We start from the raw sequence: 27,371 nt of genomic DNA, 5'->3' as shown, positions 1-27,371 counted from the left end.
AGTGTTGACAGGTTTGAAACCTGGCGGCTGTATTTCTTATAAAAGTGAAGGTAAAAAACAAACTATAGAAACCATTATAGAAATTATATTGGATTTAATGGTTTTCATGGGAATTTTATTGGTTGTAATGGGAATTATAGTGGTCTCTGTGGGTCTACTGATATGTGTTGGGTTGTATTGGTGGGGGCATTAAATCCTAATGGAATATGTCCCAAACACACTACAAAAAAGAATTCTGTAGTGGTTTAAATGGTAAAAGCCAATGGTTCCTATTTTAATATAAACCATTAGAATTTCTGTGATGGTTTCCAACTTTTTTTTAAGCTGGTCTGATCTTCTGTCCTTGTCTAAAGAAATAATTACACACACACATCATGCTTAATGTTTTATTAGCTAGGTGAACACATGAAATTCATCAGTATCTGTAAAATTCACCTACATAAATTAGTTTCACAGCACTAACACTGTTTCAGCTTTGATCGCCTCGGTAAACGTAATACACGGGGCGTTACTTGCATTTTATGGTTGTCAGCTTTGTTGCATTACATTTACTTCACCAGGAGATGGTGCTGCAATTTCTATCTGAATGAAGCTTCGAGTAATGAACCATTTTCGACACAATTGTATCAGAAATCAATAATGCTTCGAAACGCTTCATTTGGCCATCACTACTAATAACATGCCCTTATATGGTACTTCATTTAGAATCAATGACTTTCACCTGTGTTATATTGACTGAGTAAATTGGCAGGTGCAGAGAAAAATTATGCTTGTCACGAGAGAGGTGGAGCCATTCTGATTAACATCTGCATAAATTTGGATGGTAGCACCCTAATGTGTCATTGAAACAAGCTTGGCAATGATGGGGTTTTGGCAGGTTGGATTTGGATTGGTGTTTATTCTTGCACTTGGATTTTCTGAAGCACGATGGAGAGCAAGAGCAGCACATAATCGTAGTCCAAGTGCGTTTAAGCCTAGAACATTAGCTCAAGCTTCTCAACAGGCTGATTCCGGGATGTCTTTGGTTCCCAGTAACGCTGTATTTGCACCACAAATGTTTCCTGCTCAGTTTCCTGTCCAGACACCAGTCAGGACTGACTTTGGAAAGTCTTCTCAAGATCTTATGGGTGTTCAATTAAAAGAGCTGTTGCAGGGTCCAATGGCGAAACTGACGTGGAGCTTTCCAAGTCTACCAGAGGAACCACAGCAGCCAGATGTTCCTTTTGTGTTGCCTTATCCTGTCCCTGCCAACAGTGTAGCTGCTCAGTGTGGAGAGAATTCAATATATGTGGAAGTGATGAAGGACTTCTTTGGGACTGGGCACCCAGTGTTGTCCTCTGGTTTTACACTGGGAGGCTGTACTGCAACTGGAGAGGATTCTTCTGCTCAAGTGCTGATCTTTGAGTCTGAACTGCATGGATGTAGCGGCACATCAATGGTAAGGTTCTGTTGTGACAATCATAGGTATTCTGAACTGTCCTTGTGACTGTTATTCTATTAACCTTTCTGTTTAGATGACTGAGGATGAGCTTGTCTATAGGTTCAACATTATCTATACCCCACAAGAGGCTTCATATGGTGTTCCTATTGTCAGGAGCAGTGGTGCGGTGGTTGGTATCGAGTGTCACTATCCAAGGTGAGGATTCAATTAATTCAGGCTCACCGGATGTTCTAACCCTGCCGTTCATGGGCAAGAGATGACCGCTTGTTTAACTCCTACAGAACACATAATGTGAGCAGCGATGCCTTAATGCCCGCTTGGATCCCGTATGCCTCATCTAAGGTTGCAGAGGAAGTCTTTGTCTTCTCCCTCAAGCTCATGACGGGTTGGTGTAGGCCAAACAGATTTGTAGTATGCTTGTGAATCATCTGTGTTGAGACTTCTGTTTCTCTCTCTGCAGATGACTGGAGATTTGAGAGACCTTCTAACCAGTACTTCCTGGGTGACATGATAAATCTTGAAGCATCAGTGCGTTTGTACAGCCATGTTTTCGTCCGTGTGTTTGTGGACAGTTGTGTGGCTACTGCAGTCCCAGATGTTGCTTCTGTCCCCAGATACTCCTTTATTGAGAATAATGGGTAAGAGGTGCTACCTCATGTATCCCAGCTTCCAGAAGGGTTGTGTGATTTCTAACTGGGTTCTGTTCACAGGTGCCTGGTTGATGCCAAGCTCACAGGCTCCACATCTCACTTTATGTCCCGGACTCAAGGTGATAAGCTAGGGTTTCAGCTGGAGGCGTTCAGGTTCCAGCAAGCAGACAGTGGGCTGGTATGTATGTCTTGTAGTTGTGTAACTATTTGTATGATGTGCTGCCATGGTGTACAAACAACTGTCTCTGCAGGTCTACATCACATGCATTTTGAAGGTGGCTGCAGCAACCTCTCCAAGTTCTGAACAGAAAGCTTGTTCATTCTCTGCTAATGGGTATGTTGCATGCTAGATTAGTGTACAGGTGAATTAGTTGCTTTAACTTAATTGAGGGTTTGTTTTGTCAGGTGGGTGTCTGCAGATGGTTCTGACCAGGTGTGTGGCTGCTGTGACACTACTTGTAGCATCAGAAGTGGAAGTGATCAACTGCTTACAGGTTTGGACTAACTCTGATAACTTGTTATGCATGGCTTTAGTTCTTCTCACTAATCATTTGTTCCTCAGATCTGCGCTGGGAAAAAGCATCTGTCGGCCCCATCGAGGTTAAAGAATATGGCTATGGCCAAAGATAACTGAATGTCATGTGACTTCTTAATAAATTTTGTTAATATATTTGGTTTTGTTGTCTTTACTTGCACAAATACTACACCTAAACATATTTATTCAGTTGACATGGTTTCTGTTCAAATATGCACTATAAAAAGCCTATTTCTACTGGCCTATGTGGGGGCTAGGCCTATTACAACACTAAGGGCATTTCAATAGCATCATCTCCTTTCTGGTGCTTACTGGATGCTTTTGCTTTATTATTGGGGGTTCAAGTGTGTATGCTGAAACCCTATTGTAGTTGATAATTTCCAAGTAAGAACTTGAAACTTTGAGGGATGGTAGTATACCCACCCTGTCTGTCACCAAGGCTTACCCCAATTGACCTGATGGTGGTGCCACTGAGATACACAATAGGGTTCCATAAAAGAAACTAGTATGAAATTCAATTATATATATATATATATATAGTTTGTTTTATAAGCTATATATTTTATTTTTTTATAAAATGCATACATCATGAATCCATTTTCCAAACTGTGTTTTTGTCTGACTAAAAATTAAATGAAATCAAATTATATTTGATATTAATTATATAACTTGTGTCAGCTGTAAAATATAGTTTTCGACATGTTAAAGCGATAAAGAACCAATGACAGAGCGTGAACTGCTTGAAACCACAAAAAAGAACCACTTTGGCCATCTTAGCAAGTATAGCCCCAAACTATAAAGTTTGAACAAAGTATAAATCATTTCTTACATCAGGTCAATGTGAGTCTGCTTAACAAACATGAAATAAAACAAATACGATATTTATAAAATATTGGTTTGCTTATGCCCTTGCTGCAGTGGGTATTAAAGAGACAGCAGCCGTAACTGCTGCTGTCTGTCCTTGATGTTAATCAAACAACATAAGCAAATAAAAAAATGACTCATTGCTCTTGACTAAATAACTTTAGTATTTTTAATTAATACTGTGAAGGCTGTGTTTTTATATTCTATTATTCAACTTAGGCTACTGCTATGGCTGCCCTTGCATCGTCCAAGTGGATTCTGCACTGGTGCTGGTGGTTGAGGGGAGACTCTGACATGATTGTAAAGTGCTTTGGGTGTACAGTAGTACAGGAAATGCGCTATATAATTATTTTATTCGTTCATTCATACATAGACCAATACTCTTTTGACAGTTACAGATTTGAAAAAGAAAAAAGGCGGGAAATAAAGAACCCTTAAGAACCATTTCAGAATATGGTTCTTCAGGATGATACAGTTCTAAATAGAACTGTTACTATGTGTAAAGAACCTTTAAAGAACCATCTTTTTTTAGAGAGTAGGGGAGAGCGGGGCACAACCTAACACTTTTTTGACTTTCTCAGTTTGTGTAAATCCACTTGGGGTTCAGGGAATTTCTTTTCCACATTAATGTCACAAGTCTTGTACAATTATGTTGTTTTGTTTCTTTAATACAGTGTAGCCTATACTTTTTTCTTGATTTACCCTGAAAAAATGGAAGTAAAATGTGACAACTTACCCCACTGATAGAGCATGTTGTAACGTGAGGGGCACATTGTAACATGACCATATGACAGATTAAAATGTTATTTGATCTAATAAAAAAAAACAAGACAAACTAAAATATTTTATCAATAAAATACAATTATTCACTTTTTTATATAAAATAATGGGATTTTTTTAATAATAAAAAATAAACATATTTTTGAGTTTGACAACAAAAACACATCAAACAGCTATACAGAATGGTTCAAAACAATAATAATGAATCATTTCTGAACATTGACTTTCAGTCTTAATTCATCTATTTCCATCCATCATCAATAGATTTTATAAAAGTAAAGAATAGTATAGTTCTAATAGGGTTGTGCCCTACCTGCACAACTAATTTAAACCCTGCTAGTATCTTCTGCTGGTTAAATAACAGATATAAGATTAAAATAAAATAAGATTTTAAATTAACACAAAAACAGAGATGAAAAACCAACTTCAGTGAGAAATTTACTTTTGCTATGGTTAAATAAATGTTCAGTGATATCTTAAAGATTAAAGGTAAGGATTTGTGGTACTATACGGTTATCCGGACCACACCTGACCACACGTGACCACAACCGCTCTTGGTTGGTCGTAACCCCAGTGACGGGTAGGTTTAGGGGCGGGGTTGGGGTAGGTCATCACATGTGGTCCGGATAACCGTATAGTACCAGATTTTTTAATTTTGAAAAAAAACAAAAACAATAGTGTTAATATGGCAACTAGTAAATACACCGAGTTTTGGCATGCAAGCATGTGTGTAAAGTTTTAAACCATGTGTGTTACAACTAGCTCCGCTCATCCCATGTATGAATGTGTGTAGGCCTATGTAATCTGGATTTACTACATTCGCCATGTTTTTCATATAGTTGGATATAAAAATCTATGGAGTTTGTTAAATGTGCTTTAAAGGGGTCATATAATGGTACATGCACTTTTACAAGTTGACTGTACTGAAATGTGTGTTGGCAGTGCCTGTACACAACCATCATAAAATTATACAAATCCATCCAGTGTTTTTTTTTTTTTATCTCCTTATATGTTTTCCCCTCTCTCAAATCAAGCCGTTCGATTTTGTGACGTCACAAAATCGACGCCCCTCCCACGATTGTTGATTGACAGCAGCGTTTCAACACAGACCCGCCCTCGCTCGTGAGCTCGTCTGTCATCATAGTCCGCGCAACAGCAATGCTTTCATGTTTGCGCGAATCATTTCACCATACTGCTTTATAAAGAAGAACATTGAAAAAGGTATTAGCTCCTGTCTGAGTATGTGTTGTTTATGTGCCTAATGACTGTCATAGTCTCACAGACTGGTTATTTTTTAAACAGATCAGTAAAATGTTAGTGCTTCAGCCCTGACAGTTGTACCTAACACTGCATAGATAACGTTATGCATCACTGACAAGCCTACATTTACCGGAAAAAAGTTTTTCATGACCATTAGCTGTAACATCAATCTGTCAATGAACTAACATATACATCAGTAAACACATAGCGTTCGAATCTCACTACTCTACCCTGCCAGTACACACAAAGATAGATCAAAGTGACATTACGTTAACCAACCATTCAGAAACGTACTGTTTTCCAACTCTGGTTCAAATTGATACAGTTGCACAGTGTCCTCAGGGACTCCCGCTGCCATTCTTCAAAATATTACGTTACCCTCAACTGTTGTCAGGGCAACACTCCACATGTGTTGTTGTGGCAAAACGCCCACAGAACAGAGGGGCGGGGTGAGCAAATCTCATTATCATTTAAAGACACATGCACTTAAACGGTGTGCTGAAAACAGAGCTGTTTTTGACCAGGTAAAATTAGTGTTTTCTTACAATACTAATGAGAATTTTTAATTAAAGTATATTACGAACTTTTCATTTAGACCCTAAAGAATCATATTAGCTCGAACAAAAATGGCATTTTATGACCCCTTTAACCTCTAACACCAACATGTTTTAATTTTAAATTCAATTTTTGTAGTAGACTGTTCAGATTATAGTCTTTTGGTGCTGACCAGCATATAGTATAGTTCAAGAAAGAATGAAGTCTACAATGAATCCACAAACACTCTGATCAACCTAAACATAACAGTTGTAATGGGGAGAAAACATATCAGTGAATCTATAATAAAATAATGTTATGATCCTGCATTCCTTTGGTTCTGAACTAAATTTCTCCATTTCAGTCCCTTGTGAAGATTGCTGTTGATGTGAGGGAAGAACGTTTGTTACAATCTAAACCTGAAACAGCTTTATTATTTTGAATAGTGTTCAGTTCTGTTTATGGCCATGTTTCTGAATTAATAAAAAAAAGACACAAAAAAACTTGGGGTTGTTTGTGTTTCAGGGAATTGATCTGTCATTTTGATATTTAAAATGAGCATTCTTATTCTTCTTATTCTTCTTATTCTTCTTTTTCTTTCTTCTTCTTCCTTCTTCTCCTTCTTCTTCTTCTTCGGTTGGCAAACAACGAATGGTGTGCATTACCGCCACCTTCTGAAAAGGAGTGTGGATCTGGACTACTTACTCTCTATAAAAAATAAAATAAAAAAATAATAATAATAATTATATTCTCCTTAGTAGACCCGTTTCTCTTAAGAAAAGGAACAGATAGCTGTAGCATGTTTCTTCAGACTGTCTCTGTAATAACCCTCTAATCCTTAAGGGTATATGTTCAGCTTCAAGACACCTAAGTAACTTCTGCCTCTCATACTGGTACTTACTACAGGATTCTATCACATGCTCTATAGTTTCTTGAGTATTGCAATCACTACACGTGCCATCAGCATGTTTTTTCATTAAAACCAAGGTGCTGTTCAAACCTGTATGGCCTAGCCTCATCCTAGAGATCACATCTTCTTCCTGAGTATTCCTATGTACGTTTCTGCACCCTCCCACATTCTTTTGAATATTGTAAAAGTGTCTACCAGTTGGTTCACTGTCCCACAACTTCTGCCACTTTCCTCTCAGTTTATCCTTAACAATACTCTTAATTTCAGCCTTACTGTATTTAATTTCCATATCAATACTAGATCGCTCTGTAGCTTTCTTAGCATACTGATCTGCCTTCTTCTTCTTCTTCTTCTTCAAATTTATTAGCGGTTGGCATGCCAATTTGGTGCATTACCGCCACCAACTGTTTGGGGTGTGATTTGGTTTAGCTACTAATAACATGCCCTTATATGGTACTTCATTTAGAATCAATGACTTTCACCTGTGTTATATTGACTGAGTAAATTGGCAGGTGCAGAGGAAAATTATGCTTGTCACAAGAGAGGTGGAGCCATTCTGATTAACATCTGCATAAATTTGGATGGTAGCACCCTAATGTGTCATTGAAACAAGCTTGGCAATGATGGGGTTTTGGCAGGTTGGATTTGGATTGGTGTTTATTCTTACACTTGGATTTTCTGAAGCACGATGGAGAGCAAGAGCAGCACATAATCGTAGTCCAAGTGCGTTTAAGCCTAGAACATTAGCTCAAGCTTCTCGACAGGCTGATTCCGGGATGTCTTTGGTTCCCAGTAATGCTGTATTTGCACCACAAATGTTTCCTGCTCAGTTTCCTGTCCAGACACCAGTCAGGACTGACTTTGGAAAGTCTTCTCAAGATCTTATGGGTGTTCAATTAAAAGAGCTGTTGCAGGGTCCAATGGCGAAACTGACGTGGAGCTTTCCAAGTCTACCAGAGGAACCACAGCAGCCAGATGTTCCTTTTGTGTTGCCTTATCCTGTCCCTGCCAACAGTGTAGCTGCTCAGTGTGGAGAGAATTCAATATATGTGGAAGTGATGAAGGACTTCTTTGGGACTGGGCACCCAGTGTTGTCCTCTGGTTTTACACTGGGAGGCTGTACTGCAACTGGAGAGGATTCTTCTGCTCAAGTGCTGATCTTTGAGTCTGAACTCCATGGATGTAGCGGCACATCAATGGTAAGGTTCTGTTGTGACAATCATAGGTATTCTGAACTGTCCTTGTGACTGTTATTCTATTAACCTTTCTGTTTAGATGACTGAGGATGAGCTTGTCTATAGGTTCAACATTATCTATACCCCACAAGAGGCTTCATATGGTGTTCCTATTGTCAGGAGCAGTGGTGCGGTGGTTGGTATCGAGTGTCATTATCCAAGGTGAGGATTCAATTAATTCAGGCTCACCGGATGTTCTAACCCTGCCGTTCATGGGCAAGAGATGACCGCTTGTTTAACTCCTACAGAACACATAATGTGAGCAGCGATGCCTTAATGCCCGCTTGGATCCCGTATGCCTCAACTAAGGTTGCAGAGGAAGTCTTTGTCTTCTCCCTCAAGCTCATGACGGGTTGGTGTAGGCCAAACAGATTTGTAGTATGCTTGTGAATCATCTGTGTTAAGACTTCTTCTCTCTCTGCAGATGACTGGAGATTTGAGAGACCTTCTAACCAGTACTTCCTGGGTGACATGATAAATCTTGAAGCATCAGTGCGTTTGTACAGCCATGTTTTCGTCCGTGTGTTTGTGGACAGTTGCGTGGCTACTGCAGTCCCTGATGTTGCTTCTGTCCCTAGATACTCCTTTATTGAGAATAATGGGTAAGAGGTGCTACCTCATGTATCCCAGCTTCCAGAAGGGTTGTGTGATTTCTAACTGGGTTCTGTTCACAGGTGCCTGGTTGACGCCAAGCTCACAGGCTCCACATCTCACTTTATGTCCCGGACTCAAGGTGATAAGCTAGGGTTTCAGCTGGAGGCGTTCAGGTTCCAGCAAGCAGACAGTGGGCTGGTATGTATGTCTTGTAGTTGTGTAACTATTTGTATAATGTGCTGCCATGGTGTACAAACAACTGTCTCTGCAGGTCTACATCACATGCATTTTGAAGGTGGCTGCAGCAACCTCTCCAAGTTCTGAACAGAAAGCTTGTTCATTCTCTGCTAATGGGTATGTTGCATGCTAGATTAGTGTACAGGTGAATTAGTTGCTTTAACTTAATTGAGGGTTTGTTTTGTCAGGTGGGTGTCTGCAGATGGTTCTGACCAGGTGTGTGGCTGCTGTGACACTACTTGTAGCATCAGAAGTGGAAGTGATCAACTGCTTACAGGTTTGGACTAACTCTGATAACTTGTTATGTATGGCTTTAGTTCTTCTCACTAATCATTTGTTCCTCAGATCTGCGCTGGGAAAAAGCATCTGTCGGCCCCATCGAGGTTAAAGAATATGGCTATGGCCAAAGATAACTGAATGTCATGCGGCTTCTGGTGATCTTAATAAATTTTGTTAATATATTTGTTTTTGTTGTCTTTACTTGCACAAATACTACACCTAAACATTTATTCAGTTTACATGGTTTCTGTTCAAATATGCACTACAAAAAGCTTATTTCTACTGGCCTATGTGGGGGCTAGGCCTATTACAACACTAAGGGCATTTCAATAGCATCATCTCCTTTCTGGTGCTTACTGGATGCTTTTGCTTTATTATTGGGGGTTCAAGTGTGTATGCTGAAACCCTATTGTAATTGATAGAATTTCCAAGTAAGAACTTGAAACTTTGAGGGATGGTAGTATACCCACCCTGTCTGTCACCAAGGCTTACCCCAATTGACCTGATGGTGGTGCCACTGAGATAAACAAAAGGCTTCCATTTAAAAAAAAAAGTGTGAATTTCAATTGTTTTATAAGCTATATATATATTTTTTTTTTTATCTCAGATTTATTCTTACCCTTGACCAGGACATCCTGCTCTGGCTTTTCCTCAGCAGCAGGGAGGACTTTGGAAGTTGGAGCTATGTTAAATCAAACAAATTTACAAAATTGGAGTGATTCTTCATTTAGGGGCACTTTTGACTTGATTTCTTGAGTTAAACTTCTCTAAACAATGCAAATATATTTGCTTATGAATTTAAATTCTCACATACTGACTGGTTTTGTAACGGTGTCTAAACTACCCTCAAATCATGCCATGATCAAAATCTTTCATTTATTTTTTTAAATTGCAACTTTAAAGCTGTTGTCTATAATTTTTCTTTTTTGTTCCACATTTACAAGAATTATAAAATGAGCGAGTACATAATGAATCCACTTTCCAAACCATGTTTTTGTCTGACTAAAAATTAAATGATTGAATTCAAATCAAATTATATTTGATATTAATTATATAATTTGTGTCAGCGGTAAAATATAGTTTTCGACATGTTAAAGCGATAAAGAACCAATGACAGAGCGGGAACTGCTTGAAACCACAAAAAAGAACCACCTTTTAGCGAGTATAGCCCCAAACAAAGTTTGAACAAAGCTGTGTATAAATAATTTCATACATCAGGTCAATGTGAGTTTGCTTAACAAACACGAAATAAAACATAAAATACGAAATTGATAAAACATTGGTTTGCTTATGCCCTTGCTGCAGTGGGTATTAAAGAGACAGCAGCCGTAACTGCTGCTGTCTGATGTTAATCAAACAACATAAGCAAATAAAAAAATAACTCATTGCTCTTGACTAAATAACTTACCCTTAAGAACCATTTCAGAATATGGTTCTTCTGGATGATACAGTTCTAAATAGAACTGTTACTACGTGTAAAGAACCTTTAAAGAACCATCTTTTTTTAGAGAGTAGGGGAGAGCGGGGCACAACCTAACACTTTTTTGACTTTCTCAGTTTGTGTAAATCCACTTGGGGTTCTGGGAATTTCTTTTCCACATTAATGTCACACGTCTAGTACAATTATGTGGTTTTGTTTCTTTAATACAGTGTAGCCTATACTTTTTTCTTGATTTTACCCTGAAAAAATGGAAGTAAAATGTGACAACTTGCCCCACTGATAGATCATGTTGTAACATGTGAGGGGCACATTGTAACATGACCATATGACAGATTAAAATGTTATTTGATCTAATAAAAAAAAATACAAGTCAAACTAAAATATTTTATCAATAAAATACATTTATTAACGTTTTCATATAAAATAATGGGATTTAATAATTAAAAATAAACAGATTTTTCAGTTTGACAGTAAAACAAAGCTATACAGCATGGTTCAAAACAATAATAATTAATAATTTCTGAACATTGACTTTCAGTCTTAATTCACCTATTTCCATCCATCTTCAATAGATTTTATAACAGATATAAGATTAAAATAATATCAGATTTGTCGAATTTTAAATGAACACAAACACAGAGATGAAAAATCAACTTCAGTGAGAAATTTACTTTTGCTATGGTTAAATAAATGTTCTGTGATATCTTAAAGATTAAAGGTAAAGATTTTTTAATTTAAAAATAAATAAATAAATAAATAAATCTCTACATATTGCAACTAGTAAATACACCAAGTTTTGGCATGCAAGTATGTGTAAAGTTTTAAACCATGTGTGTTACAACTAGCTCTGCTCACCCCATGTATGAATGTGTGTATATGTAATCTGGATTTACTACATTCGCCATGTTTTTCAAATAGTTGGATATAAAAATCTACGGAGTTGGTTAAACATGCTTTAAACACCAAAAAAAATATATATATATTTTTTTTTTATTCCATTTTTGTAGTAGACTGTTCAGATTATAGTCTTTTGGTGCTGACCAGCATAGTATAGCTCAAGAAAGAATGAAGTCTACAATGAATCCACAAACTCTCTGATCAACCTAAACATAACAGTTGTAATGGGGAGAAAACATATCAGTGAATCTATAATAAAATAATGTTATGATCCTGCATTCCTTTGGTTCTGAACTAAATTTCTCAATTTCAGTCCCTTGTGAAGATTGCTGTTGATGTGAGGGAAGAACGTTTGTTACAATCTAAACCTGAAACATACTGAACTTTATTATTTTGAATAGTGTTCAGTTCTGTTTATGGCCATGTTTCTGAATTAATGAAAAAAAAGACATAAAAAGACTTGGGGTTGTTTGTGTTTCAGGGAATTGATTTGTCATTTTGATATTTAAAATAAGCAATTATTTGGTTTAGCTACTAATAACATGCCCTTATATGGTACTTCATTTAGAATCAATGACTTTCACCTGTGTTATATTGACTGAGTAAATTGGCAGGTGCAGGGAAAAATTATGCTTGTCACGAGAGAGGTGGAGCTATTCTGATTAACATCTGCATAAATTTGGATGGTAGCACCCTAATGTGTCATTGAAACAAGCTTGGCAATGATGGGGTTTTGGCAGGTTGGATTTGGATTGGTGTTTATTCTTGCACTTGGATTTTCTGAAGCACGATGGAGAGCAAGAGCAGCACATAATCGTAGTCCAAGTGCGTTTAAGCCTAGAACATTAGCTCAAGCTTCTCAACAGGCTGATTCCGGGGTGTCTTTGGTTCCCAGTAACGCTGTATTTGCACCACAAATGTTTCCCGCTCAGTTTCCTGTCCAGACACCAGTCAGGACTGACTTTGGAAGATCTTCTCAAGATCTTATGGGTGTTCAATTAAAAGAGCTGTTGCAGGGTCCAATGGCGAAACTGACGTGGAGCTTTCCAAGTCTACCAGAGGAACCACAGCAGCCAGATGTTCCTTTTGTGTTGCCTTATCCTGTCCCTGCCAACAGTGTAGCTGCTCAGTGTGGAGAGAATTCAATATATGTGGAAGTGATGAAGGACTTCTTTGGGACTGGGCACCCAGTGTTGTCCTCTGGTTTTACACTGGGAGGCTGTACTGCAACTGGAGAAGATTCTTCTGCTCAAGTGCTGATCTTTGAGTCTGAACTGCATGGATGTAGCGGCACATCAATGGTAAGGTTTTGTTGTGACAATCATAAGTATTCTGAACCGTCCTTGTGACTGTTATTCTATTAACCTTTCTGTTTAGATGACTGAGGATGAGCTTGTCTATAGGTTCAACATTATCTATACCCCACAAGAGGCTTCATATGGTGTTCCTATTGTCAGGAGCAGTGGTGCGGTGGTTGGTATCGAGTGTCATTATCCAAGGTGAGAATTCAATTAATTCAGGCTCACCGGATGTTCTAACCCTGCCGTTCATGGGCAAGAGATGACCGCTTGTTTAACTCCTACAGAACACATAATGTGAGCAGCGATGCCTTAATGCCCGCTTGGATCCCGTATGCCTCAACTAAGGTTGCAGAGGAAGTCTTTGTCTTCTCCCTCAAGCTCATGACGGGTTGGTGTAGGCCAAACAGATTTGTAGTATGCTTGTGAATCATCTGTGTTGAGACTTCTGTTTCTCTCTCTGCAGATGACTGGAGATTTGAGAGACCTTCTAACCAGTACTTCCTGGGTGACATGATAAATCTTGAAGCATCAGTGCGTTTGTACAGCCATGTTTTCGTCCGTGTGTTTGTGGACAGCTGCGTGGCTACTGCAGTCCCTGATGTTGCTTCTGTCCCCAGATACTCCTTTATTGAGAATAATGGGTAAGAGGTGCTACCTCATGTATCCCAGCTTCCAGAAGGGTTGTGTGATTTCTAACTGGGTTCTGTTCACAGGTGCCTGGTTGATGCCAAGCTCACAGGCTCCACATCTCACTTTATGTCCCGGACTCAAGGTGATAAGCTAGGGTTTCAGCTGGAGGCGTTCAGGTTCCAGCAAGCAGACAGTGGGCTGGTATGTATGTCTTGTAGTTGTGTAACTATTTGTATGATGTGCTGCCATGGTGTACAAACAACTGTCTCTGCAGGTCTACATCACATGCATTTTGAAGGTGGCTGCAGCAACCTCTCCAAGTTCTGAACAGAAAGCTTGTTCATTCTCTGCTAATGGGTATGTTGCATGCTAGATTAGTGTACAGGTGAATTAGTTGCTTTAACTTAATTGAGGGTTTGTTTTGTCAGGTGGGTGTCTGCAGATGGTTCTGACCAGGTGTGTGGCTGCTGTGACACTACTTGTAGCATCAGAAGTGGAAGTGATCAACTGCTTACAGGTTTGGACTAACTCTGATAACTTGTTATGCATGGCTTTAGTTCTTCTCACTAATCATTTGTTCCTCAGATCTGCGCTGGGAAAAAGCATCTGTCGGCCCCATCGAGGTTAAAGAATATGGCTATGGCCAAAGATAACTGAATGTCATGTGACTTCTTAATACATTTTGTTAATATATTTGGTTTTGTTGTCTTTACTTGCACAAATACTACACCTAAACATATTTATTCAGTTGACATGGTTTCTGTTCAAATATGCACTATAAAAAGCCTATTTCTACTGGCCTATGTGGGGGCTAGGCCTATTACAACACTAAGGGCATTTCAATAGCATCATCTCCTTTCTGGTGCTTACTGGATGCTTTTGCTTTATTATTGGGGGTTCAAGTGTGTATGCTGAAACCCTATTGTAGTTGATAATTTCCAAGTAAGAACTTGAAACTTTGAGGGATGGTAGTATACCCACCCTGTCTGTCACCAAGGCTTACCCCAATTGACCTGATGGTGGTGCCACTGAGATACACAATAGGGTTCCATAAAAGAAACTAGTATGAAATTCAATTATATATATATATATATATATATAGTTTGTTTTATAAGCTATATATATTTTATTTTTTTATAAAATGCATACATCATGAATCCATTTTCCAAACTGTGTTTTTGTCTGACTAAAAATTAAATGATTGAAATCAAATTATATTTGATATTAATTATATAACTTGTGTCAGCTGTAAAATATAGTTTTCGACATGTTAAAGCGATAAAGAACCAATGACAGAGCGTGAACTGCTTGAAACCACAAAAAAGAACCACTTTGGCCATCTTAGCAAGTATAGCCCCAAACTATAAAGTTTGAACAAAGTATAAATCATTTCTTACATCAGGTCAATGTGAGTCTGCTTAACAAACATGAAATAAAACATAAAATACGATATTTATAAAATATTGGTTTGCTTATGCCCTTGCTGCAGTGGGTATTAAAGAGACAGCAGCCGTAACTGCTGCTGTCTGTCCTTGATGTTAATCAAACAACATAAGCAAATAAAAAAATGACTCATTGCTCTTGACTAAATAACTTTAGTATTTTTAATTAATACTGTGAAGGCTGTGTTTTTATATTCTATTATTCAACTTAGGCTACTACTATGGCTGCCCTTGCATCGTCCAAGTGGATTCTGCACTGGTGCTGGTGGTTGAGGGGAGACTCTGACATGATTGTAAAGCACTTTGGGTGTACAGTAGTACAGGAAATGCGCTATATAATTATTTTATTCGTTCATTCATACATAGACCAATACTCTTTTGACAGTTACAGATTTGAAAAAGAAAAAAGGCGGGAAATAAAGAACCCTTAAGAACCATTTCAGAATGGTTCTTCAGGATGATACAGTTCTAAATAGAACTGTTACTATGTGTAAAGAACCTTTAAAGAACCATCTTTTTTTTAGAGAGTAGGGGAGAGCGGGGCACAACCTAACACTTTTTTGACTTTCTCAGTTTGTGTAAATCCACTTGGGGTTCTGGGAATTTCTTTTCCACATTAATTTCACACGTCTAGTACAATTATGTTGTTTTGTTTCTTTAATACAGTGTAGCCTATACTTTTTTCTTGATTTACCCTGAAAAAATGGAAGTAAAATGTGACAACTTACCCCACTGATAGAGCATGTTGTAACGTGAGGGGCACATTGTAACATGACCATATGACAGATTAAAATGTTATTTGATCTAATAAAAAAAAACAAGACAAACTAAAATATTTTATCAATAAAATACAATTATTCACTTTTTTATATAAAATAATGGGATTTTTTTAATAATAAAAAATAAACATATTTTTGAGTTTGACAACAAAAACACATCAAACAGCTATACAGCATGGTTCAAAACAATAATAATGAATCATTTCTGAACATTGACTTTCAGTCTTAATTCATCTATTTCCATCCATCATCAATAGATTTTATAAAAGTAAAGAATAGTATAGTTCTAATAGGGTTGTGCCCTACCTGCACAACTAATTTAAACCCTGCTAGTATCTTCTGCTGGTTAAATAACAGATATAAGATTAAAATAAAATAAGATTTTAAATTAACACAAAAACAGAGATGAAAAACCAACTTCAGTGAGAAATTTACTTTTGCTATGGTTAAATAAATGTTCAGTGATATCTTAAAGATTAAAGGTAAAGATTTTTGGTACTATACGGTTATCCGGACCACACCTGACCACACGTGACCACAACCGCTCTTGGTTGGTCGTAACCCCAGTGACGGGTAGGTTTAGGGGCGGGGTTGGGGTAGGTCATCACATGTGGTCCGGATAACCGTATAGTACCAGATTTTTTAATTTTGAAAAAAAACAAAAACAATAGTGTTAATATGGCAACTAGTAAATACACCAAGTTTTGGCATGCAAGCATGTGTGTAAAGTTTTAAACCATGTGTGTTACAACTAGCTCCGCTCATCCCATGTATGAATGTGTGTAGGCCTATGTAATCTGGATTTACTACATTCGCCATGTTTTTCATATAGTTGGATATAAAAATCTATGGAGTTTGTTAAATGTGCTTTAAAGGGGTCATATAATGGTACATGCACTTTTACAAGTTGATTGTACTGAAATGTGTGTTGGCAGTGCCTGTACACAACCATCATAAAATGATAAAAATCCATCCAGTGTTTTTTTTAATTTTTTATCTCCTTATATGTTTTCCCCTCTCTCAAATCAAGCCGTTCGATTTTGTGACGTCACAAAATCGACGCCCCTCCCACGATTGTTGATTGACAGCAGCGTTTCAACACAGACCCGCCCTCGCTCGTGAGCTCGTCTGTCATCACACACGTCTGTTGCACAGTGTCCTCAGAGACTCCTGCTGCCATTCTTCAAAATATTACGTTACCCTCAACTGTTGTCAGGGCAACACTCCACATGTGTTGTTGTGGCAAAACGCCCACAGAACAGAGGGGCGGGGTGAGCAAATCTCATTATCATTTAAAGACACATGCACTTAAACGGTGTGCTGAAAACAGAGCTGTTTTTGACCAGGTAAAATTAGTGTTTTCTTACAATACTAATGAGAATTTTTAATTAAAGTATATTACGAACTTTTCATTTAGACCCTAAAGAATCATATTAGCTTGAACAAAAATGGCATTTTATGACCCCTTTAACCTCTAACACCAACATGTTTTAATTTTAAATTCAATTTTTGTAGTAGACTGTTCAGATTATAGTCTTTTGGTGCTGACCAGCATATAGTATAGTTCAAGAAAGAATGAAGTCTACAATGAATCCACAAACACTCTGATCAACCTAAACATAACAGTTGTAATGGGGAGAAAACATATCAGTGAATCTATAATAAAATAATGTTATGATCCTGCATTCCTTTGGTTCTGAACTAAATTTCTCCATTTCAGTCCCTTGTGAAGATTGCTGTTGATGTGAGGGAAGAACGTTTGTTACAATCTAAACCTGAAACAGCTTTATTATTTTGAATAGTGTTCCGTTCTGTTTATGGCCATGTTTCTGAATTAATAAAAAAAAGACACAAAAAAACTTGGGGTTGTTTGTGTTTCAGGGAATTGATCTGTCATTTTGATATTTAAAATGAGCAATCTTTCTTCTTCTTCTTCTTCTTCTTCAAATTTATTAGCGGTTGGCATGCCAATTTGGTGCATTACCGCCACCAACTGTTTGGGGTGTGATTTGGTTTAGCTACTAATAACATGCCCTTATATGGTACTTCATTTAGAATCAATGACTTTCACCTGTGTTATATTGACTGAGTAAATTGGCAGGTGCAGAGGAAAATTATGCTTGTCACAAGAGAGGTGGAGCCATTCTGATTAACATCTGCATAAATTTGGATGGTAGCACCCTAATGTGTCATTGAAACAAGCTTGGCAATGATGGGGTTTTGGCAGGTTGGATTTGGATTGGTGTTTATTCTTGCACTTGGATTTTCTGAAGCACGATGGAGAGCAAGAGCAGCACATAATCGTAGTCCAAGTGCGTTTAAGCCTAGAACATTAGCTCAAGCTTCTCGACAGGCTGATTCCGGGATGTCTTTGGTTCCCAGTAATGCTGTATTTGCACCACAAATGTTTCCTGCTCAGTTTCCTGTCCAGACACCAGTCAGGACTGACTTTGGAAAGTCTTCTCAAGATCTTATGGGTGTTCAATTAAAAGAGCTGTTGCAGGGTCCAATGGCGAAACTGACGTGGAGCTTTCCAAGTCTACCAGAGGAACCACAGCAGCCAGATGTTCCTTTTGTGTTGCCTTATCCTGTCCCTGCCAACAGTGTAGCTGCTCAGTGTGGAGAGAATTCAATATATGTGGAAGTGATGAAGGACTTCTTTGGGACTGGGCACCCAGTGTTGTCCTCTGGTTTGACACTGGGAGGCTGTACTGCAACTGGAGAAGATTCTTCTGCTCAAGTGCTGATCTTTGAGTCTGAACTCCATGGATGTAGCGGCACATCAATGGTAAGGTTCTGTTGTGACAATCATAGGTATTCTGAACTGTCCTTGTGACTGTTATTCTATTAACCTTTCTGTTTAGATGACTGAGGATGAGCTTGTCTATAGGTTCAACATTATCTATACCCCACAAGAGGCTTCATATGGTGTTCCTATTGTCAGGAGCAGTGGTGCGGTGGTTGGTATCGAGTGTCATTATCCAAGGTGAGGATTCAATTAATTCAGGCTCACCGGATGTTCTAACCCTGCCGTTCATGGGCAAGAGATGACCGCTTGTTTAACTCCTACAGAACACATAATGTGAGCAGCGATGCCTTAATGCCCGCTTGGATCCCGTATGCCTCAACTAAGGTTGCAGAGGAAGTCTTTGTCTTCTCCCTCAAGCTCATGACGGGTTGGTGTAGGCCAAACAGATTTGTAGTATGCTTGTGAATCATCTGTGTTGAGACTTCTGTTTCTCTCTCTGCAGATGACTGGAGATTTGAGAGACCTTCTAACCAGTACTTCCTGGGTGACATGATAAATCTTGAAGCATCAGTGCGTTTGTACAGCCATGTTTTCGTCCGTGTGTTTGTGGACAGTTGCGTGGCTACTGCAGTCCCTGATGTTGCTTCTGTCCCCAGATACTCCTTTATTGAGAATAATGGGTAAGAGGTGCTACCTCATGTATCCCAGCTTCCAGAAGGGGTGTGATTTCTAACTGGGTTCTGTTCACAGGTGCCTGGTTGACGCCAAGCTCACAGGCTCCACATCTCACTTTATGCCCCGGACTCAAGGTGATAAGCTAGGGTTTCAGCTGGAGGCGTTCAGGTTCCAGCAAGCAGACAGTGGGCTGGTATGTATGTCTTGTAGTTATGTAACTATTTGTATAATGTGCTGCCATGGTGTACAAATAACTGTCTCTGCAGGTCTACATCACATGCATTTTGAAGGTGGCTGCAGCAACTTCTCCAAGTTCTGAACAGAAAGCTTGTTCATTCTCTGCTAATGGGTATGTTGCATGCTAGATTAGTGTACAGGTGAATTAGTTGCTTTAACTTAATTGAGGGTTTTTGTCAGGTGGGTGTCTGCAGATGGTTCTGACCAGGTGTGTGGCTGCTGTGACACTACTTGTAGCATCAGAAGTGGAAGTGATCAACTGCTTACAGGTTTGGACTAACTCTGATAACTTGTTATGCATGGCTTTAGTTCTTCTCACTAATCATTTGTTCCTCAGATCTGCGCTGGGAAAAAGCATCTGTCGGCCCCATCGAGGTTAAAGAATATGGCTATGGCCAAAGATAACTGAATGTCATGCGACTTCTGGTGATCTTAATAAATGTTGTTAATATATTTGATTTTGTTGTCTTTACTTGCACAAATACTACACTTAAACATATTTATTCACTTTACATGGTCTGTTTAAATATGCACTATAAAAAACCTATTTCTACTGGCCTATGTGGGGGCTAGGCCTATTACAACACTAAGGGCATTTCAATAGCATCATATCCTTTCTGGTGCTTACGGGATGCTTTTGCTTTATTATTGGGGGTTCAAGTGTGTATGCTGAAACCCTATTGTAGTTGATAATTTCCAAGTAAGAACTTGAAACTTTGAGGGATGGTAGTATACCCACCCTGTCTGTCACCAAGGCTTACCCCAATTGACCTGATGGTGGTGCCACTGAGATACACAATAGGGTTCCATAAAAGAAACTAGGATGAAATTCAATTATATATATATAGATATAGTTTGTTTTATAAGCTATATATTTTTTTTTCATTTTTTTTTTTTCAGATTCTTACTCTGGCTGTTCCTCAGCAGCAGAGATGACTTCGGAAGTTGGAGCTATGTTAAATCAAACAATTATGAACAAAATCAGAGTGGTTCTTCATTTAGGAGCCCCTTTGACTTGATTTCTTGAATTAAACTTCTCTAAACAATGCAAATCTATTTATTTCTGAATTTAAATTCTAACATACTGACTGGTTTTGTAATGGTGTCTAAACTACCCTCAAATCATGCTGTGATCAAAATCTTTCATTTAATTTTTAAATTTATCTTTAAAGCTGCTGTCTGTAACTTTGTTAAAAATTTACAAAAATTATAAAATGCGTACATGAATCCATTTTCCAAACCGTGTTTTTGTCTGACTAAAAATTAAATGATTGAATTCAAATCAAATTATATTTGATATTAATTATATAACTTGTGTCAGCTGTAAAATATAGTTTTCGACATGTTAAAGCGATAAAGAACCAATGACAGAGCGGGAACTGCTTGAAACCACAAAAAAGAACCACTTTGGCTGTCTTAGCAAGTATAGCCCCAAACTATAAGTTTGAACAAAGTATAAATAATTTCTTACATCAGGTCAATGTGAGTCTGCTTAACAAACATGAAATAAAACATAACATATGATATTTATAAAATATTGGTTTGCTTATGCCCTTGCTGCAGTGGGTATTAAAGAGACAGCAGCCGTAACTGCTGCTGTCTGTCCTTGATGTTAATCAAACAACATAAGCAAATAAAAAAATGACTCATTGCTCTTGACTAAATAACTTTAGTATTTCTAATTAATACTGTGAAGGCTGTGTTTTTATATTCTATTATTCAACTTAGGCTACTACTATGGCTGCCCTTGCATCGTCCAAGTGGATTCTGCTCTGGTGCTGGTGGTTGAGGAGAGACTCTGACATGATTGTAAAGTGCTTTGGGTGTACAGTAGTACAGGAAATGCGCTATATAATTATTTTATTCGTTCATTCATACATAGACCAATACTCTTTTGACAGTTACAGATTTGAAAAAGAAAAAAGGCGGGAAATAAAGAACCCATAAGAACCATTTCAGAATATGGTTCTTCAGGATGAGACAGTTCTAAATAGAACTGTTACTACGTGTAAAGAACCTTTAAAGAACCATCTTTTTTTAGAGAGTATGGGAGAGCGGGGCACAACCTAACACTTTTTTGACTTTCTCAGTTTGTGTAAATCCACTTGGGGTTCAGGGAATTTCTTTTCCACATTAATGTCACAAGTCTAGTACAATTATGTTGTTTTGTTTCTTTAATACAGTGTAGCCTATACTTTTTTCTTGATTTACCCTGAAAAAATGGAAGTAAAATGTGACAACTTACCCCACTGATAGAGCATGTTGTAACATGTGAGGGGCACATTGTAACATGACCATATGACAGATTAAAATGTTTTTTGATCTAATAAAAAAAAAAACAATAAAAAAAAAACAAGACAAACTAAAATATTTTATCAATAAAATACAATTATTCACTTTTTCATATCAAATAATGGGATTTTTTTAGTAATAAAAAATAAACACATTTTTGAGTTTGACAACAAAAACACATCAAACAGCTATACAGCATGGTTCAAAACAATAATAATGAATCATTTCTGAACATTGACTTTCAGTCTTAATTCATCTATTTCCATCCATCATCAATAGATTTTATAAAAGTAAAGAATAGTATAGTTCTAATAGGGTTGTGCCCTACCTGCACAACTAATTTAAACCCTGCTAGTGTCTTCTGCTGGTTAAATAACAGATATAAGATTAAAATAAAATAAGATTTTAAATTAACACAAAAACAGAGATGAAAAATCAACTTCAGTGAGAAATTTACTTTTGCTATGGTTAAATAAATGTTCAGTGATATCTTAAAGATTAAAGGTAAAGATTTTTGGTACTATACGGTTATCCGGACCACAGCTGACCACACGTGACCACAACCGCTCTTGGTTGGTCGTAACCCCAGTGACGGGTAGGTTTAGGGGCGGGGTTGGGGTAGGTCATCACATGTGGTCCGGATAACCGTATAGTACCAGATTTTTTTATTTAAAAAAAACAAAAAAAACAATAGTGTTAATATGGCAACTAGTAAATACACCAAGTTTTGGCATGCAAGCATGTGTGTAAAGTTTTAAACCATGTGTGTTACAACTAGCTCCGCTCATCCCATGTATGAATGTGTGTAGGTCTATGTAATCTGGATTTCTACATTCGCCATGTTTTTCATATAGTTGGATATAAAAATCTATGGAGTTTGTTAAACGTGCTTTAAAGGGGTCATATAATGGTACATGCACTTTTACAAGTTGACTGTACTGAAATGTGTGTTGGCAGTGCCTGTACACAACCATCATAAAATTATACAAATCCATCCAGTGTTTTTTTTTTTTTATCTCCTTATATGTTTTCCCCTCTCTCAAATCAAGCCGTTCGATTTTGTGACGTCACAAAATCGACGCCCCTCCCACGATTGTTGATTGACAGCAGCGTTTCAACACAGACCCGTCCTCGCTCGTGAGCTCGTCTGTCATCATAGTCCGCGCAACAGCAATGCTTTCATGTTTGCGCGAATCATTTCACCAGACTGCTTTATAAAGGAGAACATTGAAAAAGGTATTAGCTCCTGTCTGAGTATGTGTTGTTTATGTGCCTAATGACTGTCATAGTCTCACAGACTGGTTATTTTTTAAACAGATCAGTAAAATGTTAGTGCTTCAGCCCTGACAGTTGTACCTAACACTGCATAGATAACGTTATGCATCACTGACAAGCCTACATTTACCGGAAAAAAGTTTTTCATGACCATTAGCTGTAACATCAATCTGTCAATGAACTAACGTATACATCAGTAAACACATAGCGTTCGAATCTCACTACTCTACCCTGCCAGTACACACAAAGATAGATCAAAGTGACATTACGTTAACCAACCATTCAGAAACGTCCTGTTTTCCAACTCCGGTTCAAATTGATACAGTTGCACAGTGTCCTCAGGGACTCCCGCTGCCATTCTTCAAAATATAACGTTACCCTCAACTGTTGTCAGGGCAACACTCCACATGTGTTGTTGTGGCAAAACGCCCACAGAACAGAGGGGCGGGGTGAGCAAATCTCATTATCATTTAAAGACACATGCACTTAAACGGTGTGCTGAAAACAGAGCTGTTTTTGACCAGACAAAATGAGTGTTTTCTTACAATACTAATGAGAATTTTTAATTAAAGTATATTACAAACTTTTCATTTAGACCCTAAAGAATCATATTAGCTTGTACAAAAATGACATTATATGACCCCTTTAACACCAACATGTTTTAATTTTAAAATCAATTTTTGTAGTAGACTGTTCAGATTATAGTCTTTTGGTGCTGACCAGCATATAGTATAGTTCAAGAAAGAATGAAGTCTACAATGAATCCACAAACACTCTGATCAACCTAAACATAACAGTTGTAATGGGGAGAAAACATATCAGTGAATCTATAATAAAATAATGTTATGATCCTGCATTCCTTTGGTTCTGAACTAAATTTCTCCATTTCAGTCCCTTGTGAAGATTGCTGTTGATGTGAGGGAAGAACGTTTGTTACAATCTAAACCTGAAACAGCTTTATTATTTTGAATAGTGTTCAGTTCTGTTTATGGCCATGTTTCTGAATTAATAAAAAAAAAGACACAAAAAAACTTGGGGTTGTTTGTGTTTCAGGGAATTGATCTGTCATTTTGATATTTAAAATGAGCAATTATCTTCTTCTTCTTCTTCTTCTAATTTATTAGCGGTTGGCATGCCAATTTGGTGCATTACCGCCACCAACTGTTTGGGGTGTGATTTGGTTTAGCTACTAATAACATGCCCTTATATGGTACTTCATTTAGAATCAATGACTTTCACCTGTGTTATATTGACTGAGTAAATTGGCAGGTGCAGAGGAAAATTATGCTTGTCACGAGAGAGGTGGAGCCATTCTGATTAACATCTGCATAAATTTGGATGGTAGCACCCTAATGTGTCATTGAAACAAGCTTGGCAATGATGGGGTTTTGGCAGGTTGGATTTGGATTGGTGTTTAGTCTTGCACTTGGATTTTCTGAAGCACAATGGAGAGCAAGAGCAGCACATAATCGTAGTCCAAGTGCGTTTAAGCCTAGAACATTAGCTCAAGCTTCTCAACAGGCTGATTCCGGGATGTCTTTGGTTCCCAGTAACGCTGTATTTGCACCACAAATGTTTCCTGTCCAGACACCAGTCAGGACTGACTTTGGAAAGTCTTCTCAAGATCTTATGGGTGTTCAATTAAAAGAGCTGTTGCAGGGTCCAATGGCAAAACTGACGTGGAGCTTTCCAAGTCTACCAGAGGAACCACAGCAGCCAGATGTTCCTTTTGTGTTGCCTTATCCTGTTCCTGCCAACAGTGTAGCTGCTCAGTGTGGAGAGAATTCAATATATGTGGAAGTGATGAAGGATTTCTTTGGGACTGGGCACCCAGTGTTGTCCTCTGGTTTGACACTGGGAGGCTGTACTGCAACTGGAGAAGATTCTTCTGCTCAAGTGCTGATCTTTGAGTCTGAACTCCATGGATGTAGCGGCACATCAATGGTAAGGTTCTGTTGTGACAATCATAGGTATTCTGAACTGTCCTTGTGACTGTTATTCTGTTAACCTTTCTGTTTAGATGACTGAGGATGAGCTTGTCTATAGGTTCAACATTATCTATACCCCACAAGAGGCTTCATATGGTGTTCCTATTGTCAGGAGCAGTGGTGCGGTGGTTGGTATCGAGTGTCATTATCCAAGGTGAGGATTCAATTAATTCAGGCTCACCGGATGTTCTAACCCTGCCGTTCATAGGCAAGAGATGACTGCTTGTTTAACTCTTACAGAACACATAATGTGAGCAGCGATGCCTTAATGCCTGCTTGGATCCCATATGCCTCAACTAAGGTTGCAGAGGAAGTCTTTGTCTTTTCCCTCAAGCTCATGACGGGTTGGTGTAGGCCAAACAGATTTGTAGTATGCTTGTGAATCATCTGTGTCAAGACTATTTTCTCTGCCTCTCTGCCCAGATGACTGGAGATTTGAGAGACCTTCTAACCAGTACTTCCTGGGTGACATGATAAATCTTGAAGCATCAGTGCGTTTGTACAGCCATGTTTTCGTCCGTGTGTTTGTGGACAGCTGCGTGGCTACTGCAGTCCCTGATGTTGCTTCTGTCCCTAGATACTCCTTTATTGAGAATAATGGGTAAGAGGTGCTACCTCATGTATCCCAGCTTCCAGAAGGGTTGCGGGACTTCTAACTGGGTTCTGTTCACAGGTGCCTGGTTGATGCCAAGCTCACAGGCTCCACATCTCACTTTATGCCCCGGACTCAAGGTGATAAGCTAGGGTTTCAGCTGGAGGCGTTCAGGTTCCAGCAAGCAGACAGTGGGCTGGTATGTATGTCTTGTAGTTATGTAACTATTTGTATGATGTGCTGCCATGGTGTACAAACAACTGTCTCTGCAGGTCTACATCACATGCATTTTGAAGGTGGCTGCAGCAACCTCTCCAAGTTCTGAACAGAAAGCTTGTTCATTCTCTGCTAATGGGTATGTTGCATGCTAGATTAGTGTACAGGTGAATTAGTTGCTTTAACTTAATTGAGGGTTTGTTTTGTCAGGTGGGTGTCTGCAGATGGTTCTGACCAGGTGTGTGGCTGCTGTGACACTACTTGTAGCATCAGAAGTGGAAGTGATCAACTGCTTACAGGTTTGGACTAACTCTGATAACTTGTTGGCATGGCTTTAGTTCTTCTTACTAATCATTTGTTCCTTAGATCTGCGCTGGGAAAAAGCATCTGTCGGCCCCATCGAGGTTAAAGAATATGGCTATGGCCAAAGATAACTGTCATGCGGCTTCTGGTGATCTTAATAAATGTTGTTAATATATTTGATTTTGTTGTCTTTACTTGCACAAATACTACTGGGGGGTAGCATATTGCTCAAGTCATTTGTGGGGCTAGGCTTATTACAACACTAAGGGCATCTCAATAGCATCCTTTCTGGTGCTTACGGGATGCTTTTGCTTTATTATTGGGGGTTCAAGTGTGTATGCTGAAACCCTATTGTAATTGATAGAATTTCCAAGTAAGAACTTGAAACTTTGAGGGATGGTAGTATACCCACCCTGTCTGTCACCAAGGCTCACCCCAATTGACCTGATGGTGCCACTGATATACACAATAGGCTTCCATAAAAGAAACAATCATAGTATGAAATTCAATTATATATCTTTTATAAGCTATATATTTAAGTCTCATTGATTTATTTTTACCCTTGACCAGGACATCCTTCTCTGGCTGTTCCTCAGCAGCAGGGAGGACTTTGGAAGTTGGAGCTATGTTAAATCAAACTAAATGTACAAAATTGGAGTGGTTCTTCATTTAGGGGCACTTTTGACTTAATTTTTTTAAAATTAAACTTCTCTAAACAATGCAAATCTATTTGTTTCTGAATGTTTTGATTTTTTTTAAAATGTATCTTTAAAGCTGCTGTCCGTAACTTTTTTTTGTGTTAATTTACAAAAAATATAAAATGAGTGAGTACATGATGAATCCACTTTCCAAACTGTTTTTGTCTGACTAAACATTCAATGATTGAATTCAAATTATATTTGATATTAATTACATAATTTGTGTCAGCGGTAAAATATTATTTGACATGTTAAAGCAATAAAGAACCATTGACAGAGCGGGAACTGCTTGAGAGTTAATAAACCACAAAAAAGAACCACCTTGGCCGTCTTAGCGAGTATTGCCCCAATGAAGTTTGAACAAAGCTGAGTCTGCTTAACAAACATGAAATAAAACATATAATACGAAATTTATAAAATATTGGTAATCAAACAACATAAGCAAATAAAAAAATGACTCACTGCTCTTGACTAAATAACTTTAGTATTTCTAATTAATACTGTGAAGGCTGTTTTTATATTCTATTATTCAACTTA

General features: G+C 38.1%; 5 protein-coding genes across 5 annotated transcripts; all 5 read left to right on the top strand.

Annotated features, from left to right (window-relative positions):
• The first annotated feature begins 786 nt into the window (after positions 1-786).
• On the top strand, positions 787-2,761 carry LOC311304734 (zona pellucida sperm-binding protein 3-like). Its single transcript, XM_084431949.1, has 8 exons — positions 787-1,438; positions 1,515-1,636; positions 1,723-1,826; positions 1,902-2,079; positions 2,152-2,269; positions 2,343-2,425; positions 2,497-2,585; positions 2,654-2,761. Exons 1-8 carry the CDS (start codon positions 860-862, stop codon positions 2,719-2,721), a joined length of 1,341 nt encoding a protein of 446 aa, XP_084288075.1. The 5' UTR covers positions 787-859; the 3' UTR covers positions 2,722-2,761.
• A 4,760-nt stretch (positions 2,762-7,521) lies between these two features.
• Positions 7,522-9,501, top strand: LOC311304732 (zona pellucida sperm-binding protein 3-like). The gene is made up of 8 exons (XM_084431947.1): positions 7,522-8,173; positions 8,250-8,371; positions 8,458-8,561; positions 8,634-8,811; positions 8,884-9,001; positions 9,075-9,157; positions 9,229-9,317; positions 9,386-9,501. The coding sequence occupies exons 1-8, from the start codon at positions 7,595-7,597 to the stop codon at positions 9,451-9,453; spliced, it is 1,341 nt and encodes a 446-aa protein (XP_084288073.1). The 5' UTR covers positions 7,522-7,594; the 3' UTR covers positions 9,454-9,501.
• Positions 9,502-12,301: 2,800 nt separating this feature from the next.
• Positions 12,302-14,535, top strand: LOC311305283 (zona pellucida sperm-binding protein 3-like). Its single transcript, XM_084432887.1, has 8 exons — positions 12,302-12,958; positions 13,035-13,156; positions 13,243-13,346; positions 13,422-13,599; positions 13,672-13,789; positions 13,863-13,945; positions 14,017-14,105; positions 14,174-14,535. The coding sequence occupies exons 1-8, from the start codon at positions 12,380-12,382 to the stop codon at positions 14,239-14,241; spliced, it is 1,341 nt and encodes a 446-aa protein (XP_084289013.1). The 5' UTR covers positions 12,302-12,379; the 3' UTR covers positions 14,242-14,535.
• Positions 14,536-17,950: 3,415 nt separating this feature from the next.
• On the top strand, positions 17,951-19,921 carry LOC311304598 (zona pellucida sperm-binding protein 3-like). Its single transcript, XM_084431715.1, has 8 exons — positions 17,951-18,597; positions 18,674-18,795; positions 18,882-18,985; positions 19,061-19,238; positions 19,309-19,426; positions 19,500-19,582; positions 19,651-19,739; positions 19,808-19,921. The coding sequence occupies exons 1-8, from the start codon at positions 18,019-18,021 to the stop codon at positions 19,873-19,875; spliced, it is 1,341 nt and encodes a 446-aa protein (XP_084287841.1). The 5' UTR covers positions 17,951-18,018; the 3' UTR covers positions 19,876-19,921.
• A 4,393-nt stretch (positions 19,922-24,314) lies between these two features.
• On the top strand, positions 24,315-26,311 carry LOC311304437 (zona pellucida sperm-binding protein 3-like). Its single transcript, XM_084431432.1, has 8 exons — positions 24,315-24,981; positions 25,058-25,179; positions 25,266-25,369; positions 25,449-25,626; positions 25,699-25,816; positions 25,890-25,972; positions 26,044-26,132; positions 26,200-26,311. The coding sequence occupies exons 1-8, from the start codon at positions 24,415-24,417 to the stop codon at positions 26,265-26,267; spliced, it is 1,329 nt and encodes a 442-aa protein (XP_084287558.1). The 5' UTR covers positions 24,315-24,414; the 3' UTR covers positions 26,268-26,311.
• Positions 26,312-27,371: the final 1,060 nt, after the last annotated feature.

The sequence above is a fragment of the Rutilus rutilus genome (genome assembly GCF_951802725.1).
Source record: "Rutilus rutilus genome assembly, chromosome: 15".
In the NCBI taxonomy this organism is placed as follows: Eukaryota; Metazoa; Chordata; class Actinopteri; order Cypriniformes; family Leuciscidae; genus Rutilus; species Rutilus rutilus.
This window is presented reverse-complemented; position numbering and strand designations above follow the sequence as displayed.